At 30.6% G+C, this 13,169-nt stretch overlaps 2 protein-coding genes across 3 annotated transcripts in view; one reads left to right on the top strand and one right to left on the bottom strand.

Annotated features, from left to right (window-relative positions):
- Window positions 1–1,792, bottom strand: part of LOC130446737 (beta-1,3-glucosyltransferase) — a 42,005-nt gene extending 40,213 nt beyond the window's left edge. Inside the window, exon 1 of the mRNA XM_056783145.1 lies at window positions 1,401–1,792. Within this exon, the coding sequence (XP_056639123.1) occupies window positions 1,401–1,470 (70 nt within the window). The 5' untranslated portion in view covers window positions 1,471–1,792. The remainder of the gene's footprint in view (window positions 1–1,400) is intronic.
- A 338-nt stretch (window positions 1,793–2,130) lies between these two features.
- The window catches only part of LOC130446373 (integrin alpha-PS2), a 180,062-nt gene continuing 169,023 nt past the window's right edge, over window positions 2,131–13,169 (top strand). For both annotated transcript variants that reach the window (XM_056782594.1, XM_056782595.1), the window contains exon 1: window positions 2,131–2,556. In XM_056782594.1, the coding sequence (XP_056638572.1) occupies window positions 2,393–2,556 (164 nt within the window). In that variant the 5' untranslated portion in view covers window positions 2,131–2,392. The remainder of the gene's footprint in view (window positions 2,557–13,169) is intronic.

Raw genomic sequence — 13,169 nt, 5'->3', positions numbered from 1 at the left:
AGGCACTCAAATTAAGAAACTGACACAGAACTTGTCTAGGCTAATTAGATATCAATACATCATCGTAGACTTGGAAAATTAAATCAAATCACCAATCGCCCTAAAAAACAGCTGTTTGGCTATTTTCTTTGACATTAATCGAGCTTTTGCCATTGCATAGCATGATAACATCATAAAAAATTAAACGAATTCAATATACAAGGTCACTGTCTGGTTTTTATCAAAAAATTTCTGAGAATTCGAATGTTTAAATTAAAAACCAACAGGACCACCTCCGAAAAAACGTATTCGAAAATGATATATATCAAGGATTAATCATAAGTCCCACACTCTTTATCATCGCAATCAACAGCATCCTAAAAAACTTGAAGTTACCAGTAAGAGCTCGACTATAGGCAGATGATTTAGTTGTTTATTGTAAAGCAAAAATATTAAAAATCTCTTCTGAAATAGGTAGGCTTTTATCCAAACTTAGAACTGTAGTCACAAAAAACTGGTTTCACTTTTTTAACTACAAAGGCTCGTTATATTTTTTTCTCAATACAAAAGAATATACCAAACATATTGAAACTATATAATGGATAAATAAAAATGGAAACATCAATAAAATTTCTCATATTATTGGAAATATTCTCCTAGCTTGCAACAATCGATTAAACTTACTGAAAACGCTAACAAACAAAGAATGGGGTACTGACCAACAGACATTACTAACATTGTTCGGAACAATCATTTAATCAAAACTAGACTATGGATCAATTGTATATTTAACAGCTAACACATTTTTATTCTAGAATAAATGGTCTTTATTTTCAATTGTTTTTAATGAATAATAATAAGTGATTTATTTATTTCCATTCTATTTTCAAGTTTCACTCCTAACAGAAAGTGTTCTCAAAAGTTGCATTTGATAATACTAATAAAACTATGGTTAAAATGTATATACATAATTTAAACAGATATACATAGATCATTTATACAAATTGATATTAAAGTTCTTATACACCATGATGACTGTCAAGAACTAAGATCTGGTTTCCCTTAAGTGGTTGTTTGTTGAGTAAAATCATAAATCTTTTCATTTTAGGAATTTATGGAAAGCATCTTCAAGTTTTACACATATTACTAATAAAAAACTTATTTTTTTTTCAAGAACAACCAATACTAATTCATAAAAGGCACGCAATTCTTAAAACAGATCAAGCTGAAAGGAACTAAAAGAATTCAGGGTAATTAAATCCTACATAATATTATTATTTCAGATAGTTGAAGACAGAAAAAGTATGCTTTAATCTTTTTAAAAATTTCTGCTTTTTTAGTAATGTCAAATTAGAATCCAAATCAATAATTCAGATGCCTGAAAACAATATCTAGAAAAATTTTATTTTACCAAAACATACCTAAAGTGGACACAACACCAAGTGAAAACAATAGTATATGCATATGAAATACCAAAAAACTGCCCAACATCCCCTAAAAATATCTGATTTAGGCTGCAGTAAAATGACACTCACGAATCGTGCAAAAACAATGCTTGAGGCTTGCGCAAATAGTAAACTTTCAAAATCTAGAAATATTTTGATACACTTAGTATTTTTTGACCACTTCATAAAATGTCTGCTTTGAAAAGCATTCTCCGACATGTCCGGTATTCAATTATTCTAACCTATAATTTTAAACATTCATTAGAAATTGGCTATTGGCATATTTTAGCTTCTTGTAAGATGCACGGTTTTATTACATTAAAAAATTTTCTAATTACATACACAATATTTAGGTGATAAAAAATGAAATGTAAACAATTCACCAAAATTATTGAGAGTAGTTCCCTGACATCTATGAACACTTTCTACGACTATGTGACACATTTGTAGGCAGTCGAAAAGTATAATAAAAGAGTTTTTACCTTTATTATATATCACAATGTTGTTGGGTCTGTTTCAAATTAATTAATTAAGTGAAAGTTTTTGTTTTAATGCTTAAATATCCAGAAGAATTACTGCTCCCTCTGTATTTGGAGTATATTTAATATAAGCTATTGCAGGAAGGCCACATGCTATATTTTGTTGTTAATCACTAGATGTCGCTGCTATGGTTAGTCGTTGAAAGTAAAATTGGATTGGCGGTATTGTAACATTTAAAACCTTATGGAAGTCAGTCGCATGTTATCGCTAAGTCAAATCGCGTACTTTATATAATACTTTTTCAGAGTATGACTTTCAGCTAACAAAAATAATGAATGATTAAATAACAATTCATATTTTACAAACAAATCGGTCTAACTGCAAAAAATAATGCGATAAATTAAACATTTACTAATAAAACTGTGTGTCTTAATCGAAATAGCCGAAATTTTCAAGTTAATTGTCGCGATTTTTGAAAACATTCGATCATGTGTGAGTGTAAGTTAATTTATTTTTGTGCTATGCTGGTGTCGATTGTGACTTGTTTTAATATAGATCAACAAAATTATGCAGTTTATGAACCTGTGGATAATAACAGGTCTATGTTTGGTTTCACCGTAGCCGTCCACAAAGACAGAGGGCACAGGGGATGGTAGGTCACATTAATTTTTATCAAAAAAATATTTCGGAAACGTGTAAATATATTGTTAAGTTTCACTCCAAATTTGAATTTATGGAATGTTCTATTTAATAGATTTTATCACATAATTTTCAACAATTTTGATATGACATTGATTTTAAATGTTTTTACCAATCTTTACAAGCATTTATGATAATGCCATTGAGTTTCTAAAACATTCATTCAGAATGTATTTCTTTCTATTCAACACGACTAGAATTAATTCAAACATTTACTTTTAACGTATTCACAAAATTAATACTATTTATTTACTAGCTCAATATAAAGTGTTTAGAAACTATGACATTGTCAATTGGAAGGTTGTTTTTGGAATTACATATATGAATTTGATATTCTCAGTTAATTAATTCCCTCAAGATGAATATATAAATATTCTAAAGCGCGGAATACACATAAAAAAATATGTTTTTGTATTTTAATGACAGAATAATTACCTGTCTGGTAAGGAATTCCTTTTTTTGAATATATTTATATATATATATATATATATATATATATGAACATTATTGTTGTGGGATTGTGGCAGCAATAGAATACCAAAGTATTCTTTTTTCAATGTATAGTCCGAGCTTTCAAAAATATATGTATATATGTATATGAATTGTAAAGAAGTCTGCCAGCTATATTATGAGTAGTTTTTTATATTTCTATCAAGTCAATTTGAATATTGAATTTTGAATTCTATGAGTTTAAAAATTTTTTCAAGCATTGACAATTTCAAAAATCACCGGAAATCTTAATTAATTATTGTCAATTATCGGGAAATTTGATCAACCGAGCATTCTGGTATCTCAATGTGAATAAAATATAAAATTGATGTAATTCAAAAAACAAATGTCGCTTTTCATGTTATTCTTGGTCTCTTAATCTCTTTACCAAATACTGCTAGGAAGATTTTAATATATATCATATTATTTTCTTCAGTTTTAGGTGTGTTTTCGATTAACTGATATATTCATTCAGTCTAATTTTATATTTACTGAAATAATTTATAGATATAATGAAATTAATAAAATGGAACTACAAATTTTTTTACGTTACTCTTTATTAGTAAATATTTTCAATATTTTTCCTAATAAGTGAGGAGCATAGTGTTACTGATCTATTAGACCCTTAATTTTTTTTTATAAAACGACTTATCGCACTTCCACAGCAAATAGTTTTGCTGGGAAACTTTCACCTCCACTGCGGGTCCCCGCGTCGCGGTGGGGCTCGGACGGATTGTATGTCCTCTTTTAGTCGCTTTTATCTCAACTCCGCTCATTAGTCATTAACAAATATTTCTTCATAGTGATGAGCTGCCTTTCTTGTAAAAATGAAAGATGGCATCAGCGCGACTTGAACCTGGGACCATCCGCATGTGAGCCTTGTATTCTAACCACTACACTACGGAGACCCTTAATAGAAAACCAATTACTACCTAGATCAAAAAAGATGCTACAAAATAGAGATAAAATATCAAAATAAGGCACACTCATCTTTATTATTATTTGTTAAGTATTATCTTAGCGACTATCAAATTATTTTAGTAAATTTGAAATTGGAGCGAGTCAGGACGGATACAATTTCTATAAAATCAAAATAACTCAAGAAACAAAAAACTAATAGTATATATATTTTCCTTTTCCATTTGATTTTACTACTTTTACTACTTTGACTACTTTCATTCTTTATCAAAATATGATCTGACGCAGACAATTTTTGTATTCATATCAATCAATAGATCATGAATATCAAAATAAATAAAAAATCATAATAGAAATCTGTCTAAAAACAAAAATTAATTTTTCTTGCGAGCTATATTCATCATCTGGGAAATAATTAGTTAAGATTCGGCGGTTTTAAATTGTGTAGTTTCTTGTGAAAACATAAAATTCGTGGATTTCAAAATTCAGTATTCAAATTGACGCTTGATAGAATTAATTCTATCAAATTTAAGTACAGTTCTATCTATTAAGTGCACTTTGGTGTTTAATTTTGCCACATTCCCAATATGAAAATGATCACAATCTAGCTGGTAAAGACTTCGTTTATATACAAAAAAAATCTTAATTGAGCACTGTAAACAGACTAAGTAATAAATGACGTTAAATGCTGATGCGGGTTCGGTTAGGTTAGGCCCCTTTCACACCAAACGAATCCGAATCAATTTGGATCACTCCGAATCAAGTTGAATCTGATTCGTCATCTCCACTCTTTCACACCAGCTGAATCAACCTGAATCTATAAATAATCCTTTCATCTTCTTTTTGTTTTCCTTCTTTTAGTTGCTTTTGAGCTATCATCATGCACGCAGTTGTTTTAAATGCAATAGTGTTTCGTAGTCGTCATAAATCGCACTATTTTCTTTAACTTTTAAAATTAATAACTCCACGTCCATCTCGTATGGTTGTTGATTCAAGACTGACCGGACGAGAAATCTGACAGGTTGAATCAAGTGCGACCTCGAATCAAACCTGATTGAACCAGATTCGTCCGGTCCGAAGGCGGGAAAAGAGTCCCTTCACATTTAATCGGAGCGCTCGAAACCGAATCTTGATCAATCAGATTCAACTTGATTCGGAGTGATTCTGATTGATTCGGATTCGTTTGGTGTGAAAGGGCCCTTAGGTTCCTATCCAACTCAATTTTTTTATAGAAGGCTTTTGCAATGATAAATTTTGTGGAGCTAATTAACTATATGCAGAATAATTCATTATTCTAAATTATTTACAAAGAGCGTAAAATAAATATCAGATATTTTGTGTCTCAGTTTTTTCATCTTCATTTTAGATTTTTATTTTTTAAACGTATGTGAATACCTGCCCAAAAACTGGGTTAATCATATAATTAACGCTTTTTAGTTAATTATTTTTTGTTTCATACTTACTTGTATATTTTCTGTTGATTACTGTATAATAATTTATTAATTTGACCTTATCCATGCTTTCTTCACTTATTTTCGAATGCAAACTTGAATTTTTATCATCCCAAATCTAGACAACCATATCTAGCGATAAGCTTAGACGAGCTATAAATTAAATTTCAAGTCGATGCAAGACAATCCTTATTGTTTTTGAATAAATAAGATTTGCATAACTAACCATCCGAACTTTTGGTTTCAAATTGAAATGAGTAACGACATTACAATAGTATGAGCTTCAATCTAATTTTAATATTGTGCCTCCCTAAACATAACGATGTTATGTTTAGAGTATTGTTGCCATTTTTATAATTTTGTATTTTAAATATTATTGCTTAATTTTGCCAAACTTCATATCAACTTCACCGATTCACCTCCATCCACATTATTCGTATTTGTTCTGTAGTATGTATACTTTCAGGGGTTCCAACCAGGGCCGGATTAAGCTAGGGGCTTGGGGGGGCTATAGCCCCGGGCCCCAGGTCCAAGACGGCCCCATCATTTGGAAATCATTCTGTATTTTTTGATGTGTTGATACCACAAATCTAACGTATTGATATTATTTTGTGAATTTTTCCGGGTTTTCGAATTCCTTAAGAGGGCCCCGTCATTATTTTAGCCCCGGGCCTTATAAATTTTAATCCGGCCCTGGTTCCAACAATTTTGTTTCCTCTCTTAACCTTCCGCCTATTCATGAAATGTATGTTTTTTTACTCACTTCAGAACTGTGGAAAGTTCTCCTATTTGATTTATTTTTTGAACCACAATACAAAAAAATGTTTCAAACTAAAAAATTTAGATGGTCCGATGAATTTAATTTCCGAACCTCTTTTAGAACATTTTATAGAAATTCTACAGTTTTGAGACGTGGGTACATAGTAATTTGAACTAAATCGATAAGTATTGTAACCGAGAGGCTCTCATGAATATCAACATAAGAATAAAATCAAAATAGAACTAATAAAAAACAATAATTTTTCCTTGGTTCCTTCATCTCAAACGTGTAGCATTAATCATGTAAATATAGAATAATAAATTTCACATATCGTATTTTGATAAAGACTGAAGCTAAGTCGAAACGTCAATTTTTCATCCATCTTTCAAAAATTATTGAAAAAAACTAATTTTAAAACATTTAGATGCTTTTATGAATCAAATGGTCTAGGAAATAATTGCTTTGTTATCACTGAACATACTAAAACTATCTCTTACTATCACTACACCAATATTCATAATAACACACGGACGCGTGTTTCGGAAACCAAGTTATCTTCTTCAGGGATCCAAATTCGTTAGTTTCAAAACTCTCGACAAATGAATGTATTCCAACTAATAAATATTTATTACCAAAATTCCTCACGGTTTTATCTACTTTCTGATTTCGGATATGTTTGATTACATACTATTTTTAGTTATTCATCTTACTTGTGTATAATAATATAATTTATTTTTATGCATAAAGCTGATATTAAAAAGAACTATGACAATTTGTTTCGAAATACTGTTTTATCCAGAAATAAAGTAAACATTATTGTATCAAATAGATCACCCTTTGTTTTTTTATATTGCGGCAAATTATTTGTAATAACTAGGCAAATAATCTTCACGTGATAATGTCATCATCAAAGGACTACATTTGAGTAGTAAGCAAATCATAAAATTTATGAAACAAAGTAAATGCGTTTACAGCAGATCCTTAAAATGTTTTTTCAATACAAGCTATGCAATATTTAAAACTTTTCAATACATTTGATAACATCCCTGACTGCTCAATTCTTTTTATCTTTGTGGTAATCAAATTCCTGAAACTTGATAGTTGTTTTGTTTAATATACAATTATTTTTTAAGCGAGCCCACAAAAATAGTCTGAGGGGCCATTATTCCGGGTAATCAAGTAAGCCATTCGACTTACGCCTTCCAATCCAACATTATTTTGACGCCTATCAAGACAAAACTTCATCTTGTTCAATTCAAACAGTTAAATACTGTGTTCGGAATATTGTCTGGAAGTTTCAAAAAATAAAATTTCTAAATTAATATCAATTTGAATTACTTATTTGGACATGGAAATAACCAAGTCAATGTAGATATGATCTACGAGTATATAATAATAAATTCAAATACGCCAGACCAATGTTATCGGGCTTCAGTTAAGATATAAAGTATCAACGATATTAAAAATTTAAATTCATCATTTATCAGATAAACGAGCCATCATAAATGTCAAAAAACAACAGCATCAATAATTTATTAAGACAATAAATAAGTAATTAGTTACAATTTCTTAAATATTTCAATAATAGAAAAATACAAGGGGATGCATTCGAAATAACAAAGTTCTTGATATTTCCAGAAAACGAAAGATCTGATAACAATTTAGATACCAGCATGATTTCGGTCATATTAAAAAAATCTTTACACACTTTAATTTATAGAATGCTGTTTCCAAGATAATGAGCGGTTCCATACATGGAACTTCATCTGTTTATTCGAATACGATTGATAAGTTTTGAATTGAATATATAGCGATAAAAACAGCTATAATTATAACAAAATTTTTTAAATGGCTGGACATAAATAAGATAAGTAAATAAAAATAATATTATCTGCCAACAGAAACAACATCTTTTTCCAAATCAATTCCATTAAATACACTGAGAATTCTAATGGGATACTGGAAAAATATTGGAGTAGGTTTGGTAAATAATTATTGTATAAAAAGATCAAGAACTTCTTCTCTTCTTAGTTCACTTTCATTAAGATTTCTTACGTTGATATTTTTTACTTACTATGCAAAATTGATTGATACCCAAGTAGAACCCATCAATTAATATAGAAGACTAGAAGATAGGTAAAACGAGTACAGAAAGGCAGAGACGATAGAGGAAAAGAAGGAAGATCAAAAAATTCGTTGAAGGAGGTTAGTAGGGCTGATATCTACTCTGTAGGATATCTCTTTATTAATCCTCCCGTCTAATCTTACTGTTGTTGAATTGGATTGAATATTAGCACGTCGCGTCGATGGGAAACAACGATTGCTTTCAGTTTATCATATTCTATATGTGTTTTTTATCATGAATCACTTGCTCAGCTTTTTTATTCATTATTACTGTAAATATTCACGGGCTCAATACTCCTCGATTCACAGCTTATTTTCATAACAATCTCATTTTCCTCGTTTTAATCATATTCATCAGTTATTTGACAAATTTTTTGCCTCAATATTTTCCATATTTCATGTCCTTTGGTGTGCTATTGTCTCTGCTATACGTCTTGGTGTGAATATCCAATAAAATATTGATCTGTTCATTTTCTACAATCTATATGTATTCAAAGATACGTTTGTACTTATATCTTGTATGTAGTGACATTCCTCTATAGTTTTTATACTTACCATAACTTTGTTTTTTGTAGATCTGGCTTTCTTCCTGAATTTCATGGTGTAATATTCCGTTTATTTTCTAAGTAATTTAATCTAAACCCATTTATTTTCCCAGTTTCGTGAAAAATAAAACCCTAAATTCTAATAATTCAATAAGTATGCAATACTTTAATCAAAAATTAATCAACAAACTTTATGAATTCGTCATGATATTACGTAAAAAGTAAAAGGTGACGATATAAAGCGTGGGCGAAATTGCGTGGGCACGTCCGATCATAGAGAAGTACATAATTATGAATGGTAATTATATCCTATTTGTTATTGATGTTAGTGGTACAGTATTGGAACTTGAATATTGTATACAAATTCAAGAGAATATTGCCGTATTTATTAATACGAGGTCAATTGAAAAATATATCAACATTATCCGATTATATCCAAAAACTTGAGGTACCGTCTTACAAATTTAGATTTCTTCTGTTTAGAAATGTGTGCAATTTCAACCAATGTGTCATAACATAACTTCTCTGTTCTTTATCGACAATGAAACGTTGCCCCTCAAACCATTCTTCATTGCAATAAGCAGATGATAAGTAGGAGGAACCAAGTTCGGGATGAAAAGAAGATGTTGAAATAGATATTTTTAAAAGCGTTGAAAGTGTTATCTTGCAGAAGCACGACTCCAGATCTCAGTAGGATTGTTCTGATCTTTTCATCTTTACCATGCAGCAGTGAAATTGATTGTTGTATCATAAATTCCTTAAGCAACATTCCTGAGAAACTGTATGACACCTCACGCCACATACAGTTGTTTAGCAACTAAGTGGAATTTACACATGTTGCGATTAAGAAAATATATAGAGAAAAAATTAAAATTAACATATAAAGTTTAAATTCTGATTATGTATTTGGCATATATTACAATATGTTGCAAAGAGTATAAATTTCAGATTCTACTCGTAGTTTTGACATTTCTCAATTATGATATCATAACAGTGTCTTTCCTTGATTAGTCTGAATTTCACTAGGAAAACATGTAGCACGCGACGTAAACATTTAACCGAGTTGTACGAGCAAACCAAAGTGAGATATATACATATTGGTTGTCAAGAAGCTCGAAATGACTACCGACGTAAATACTTCCTTTTAAAAATCTGCTTCTACGAGCTAACAAGATGTTTAAGTTTAGGAAGATCTCATTTATTTTAAGAAAATCTCATAATGAGGAAACCTATTGAATTGGTTATCAATATTGATTGTATATGGTATGGGAAATTTGAATATATAGAATTTATTTACAGAAATTGTTCATATCAGTGAAACATCCCACTGAGTTATTCTTGTAGTCTTATAAATAGCCTTTATAGCCTTAGTTTTTCCAGCTAATCTTGTTCCGAATACTTCACTTGTAACAGATTAGTCAAGTTAGTCTAAGATTTAGTTTATCTTTATAAATGAAAGATATGAGTTTATTATTCTATTGACTACAATAATTTTCATTCAAATATTATTCATTATTTTACTGTATCTCACTTGTTTTGAGGATCATTATCTTTCTGAAACCTTTAATCATGCTTATCGCATTCACCTTATTATCTTAAGAGATTATAAGACTAAGAACTTTCTTGTATTATGCAACAGATGTAGCTTACCGATCGGTCTTGTATTAAAAACATAATTTTAACGTTTTGGCCTACCAGAGACTTCAACAAATATGGTGTGCAATATATGCAAGCGTGCAAGAGGAAGGAATGTAGCTCTGCGGTAGGAGTAGGTATATAGATCAAGTATCAACATACTCCGAATAAATAGGAATCCACCGTGTACTAGCGGCAGAGCTGTACCCGGACTGGATTAAAACCGTTTTGTTTCCTAGGGCGTAGTTATCTAAAAGCAGAACTGAAGAAAATAGTACTCAAGTGAGAATACAAATAAATAAAACTACTTAGGAATAACCTTCGCGATCTTATTGGGTTCCTAGCAGGACACTATCACTCGAATAAACACCTTATGAAAATGACAATAAGAAACATTGAGAATTACAAATCTGTGGAAAAAGGGGGTGAAGCAGCCGGGCATGTAATCTCTTTATGTGCCGAGAATTAACCTTTACATAACTTCCATAAAACTTAACAATAAAATCAGCACTAGAACAGCGAAAAGGTATATTTTTTCTTTTGAAACAAAATATTTTTCAAATTCTACAACTCAATTCTCTACTGGAAGCTATGATTTGTTTATTACGTGAAAAATTGAGCACTGAAACTTGGAGACAACATCATTAATGAAATATTTGCAAAAATAAAAGAATGTCACTATTTTTCTGGAAAAACCACAGGGTAATAATGGTAGTATATTTTAAAAAGTACTTTGCACAACTTCCTCAATTTCATTTCTACTTTTTACTACCGCCACAGAAAGGGTATTTTAATGATGAATTCGAAATAGTGGGAAGAGAGAAACATAAGTAGTATCTCATTGACAAAAAATGACTTTCTGATGTATATTAATTAAAAACTTGAATATAATAAAGCATAGGAAACTTTTACGAGGGTTACTCTGATGTCTCGAGTCTCCGTGTTTCGCATGTGGTCGCAATTCGGTACAGGAGGAATTTCGTGCAATTAGCCCAAAATCGGCGATTCTGCCAGAAAACATCGATGCGTGTGTAATTTGATATTAAAAGATCGTCATGTGACAATAGCTCAAAAAAAGCTGGTGTCGATTGGGGCAAAGAAATGGTGAAAAAATTCTCCTCAAAAGACGTCTATAAACTCGTGACAATCGATTCATTATTGATGCATTTGAACCAGAAACTAAACCAAACAACGAAACATGTCCACACCATTCCTTTACAGCAGCGTAGAAAGGTAAATTCTGAATAGTACACCAGCATTTGTTTATCAGAAGTGTTCGAAAAAATCAGGGAAACCAATCGCAGAAGACGAATCGGTCTACATCACGACAATGCGAACTCTCACACATCAGTTCGAACAAAAACGTTTTTGAACAGTCAAAACATCGAATGGATGGGTCATCCGCTGTACATTCTATTTTTGGCAAATAATGATTTCTTGTTATTCCCGTAGATTACAAAAAAGCCGTGAGCAGCAGAGCTCCATCACGAAAGTCGAATTTTTCGTCGAATGAAGGATTTAATTAATACACAAACAAATCTTTCGATAAAATGAATTTCTTGGAAATGATATCAATTCTCAATCTTATTTCTTTATATGGAAAATTTGCTATTCCTCAATAACTTTTCATTTCACAAGTTAACTCTCTCTCCCCCGAATGAAAATTCATAATTTCAAGAGACCCGGGGGTCTCGAACCCTCTTGTTCAATTCCAATTGACAACAAAGAAAAAATTGTCATAATGACAAGAAATTTCGAAAATGGGAAGTAAAAAAAATCACCCTAGGAACGATCATACTCGTATTATTCATTTAATAGGAGGCGGTCCAGTTCAACAATTACAACGATCAAAATGATTTCGGGTGTTTTGTGCTAGAAGAACTGATGAAGAAAACTTTGAACTTGACAAAGACAATTCTTCAACATCACTCCTACTTGCATGAGAAGTTCGAATTCTCTAGTTAAACTTTTTCTGGCCAAAAAATAAGAAAATATAACAGAAATGACCATAAAATGGAGAGGGGTGGATATGGAAAGATTCGACCTTAGACAGGAAATCATCTCGCAACTAATTGAACCTACATGTAAAATTTCATTTTTTAGTCGCTTTTCGTTTGACCTGCAGAGGTGAGCAAAGGTCAAAAACCACTTTTTTGCACTGCGACCCCTCGAAAAATTCATTTGTTTTCAACCAAACTCTAATAACATCAATCCACCGCCAAAAAAGTCATGTATGCTAATTTTGAACCAAATCGGATATATATATATATATATATATATATATATATATATATATATATATATATATAAACTACAGACATTCGAAAAACCATCATAATCGTGTTCAGGAGGTCTCAAAACATGGGAAAAATGATGTGCCCCCCATTTTTCTTCTAGTCATGCCTACTGTAATAGTCTAATTTTTCCTTGGAAAATTCGACTAATAAATTGCGAGGTCAAAAAAATTAATTCAAATCTATACCAATTATAAATATTGGTTTTTATTTGTCTATCTGAAAACTTAAGTGCAACCCTCGTATTTCAGAAGAAGTACAGAAAAATATAGTTTTGATAAAATTTAATATGTAACAAATATATACCATCAATTTTTATAAAAACAATTCAAATATATGAGTAACGTAAA

The sequence above is a fragment of the Diorhabda sublineata genome, chromosome 7, assembly GCF_026230105.1.
Source record: "Diorhabda sublineata isolate icDioSubl1.1 chromosome 7, icDioSubl1.1, whole genome shotgun sequence".
In the NCBI taxonomy this organism is placed as follows: Eukaryota; Metazoa; Arthropoda; class Insecta; order Coleoptera; family Chrysomelidae; genus Diorhabda; species Diorhabda sublineata.
The sequence above is the reverse complement of the archived record's forward strand: the minus strand, read 5'-3'. Positions and strand labels throughout refer to the sequence as shown.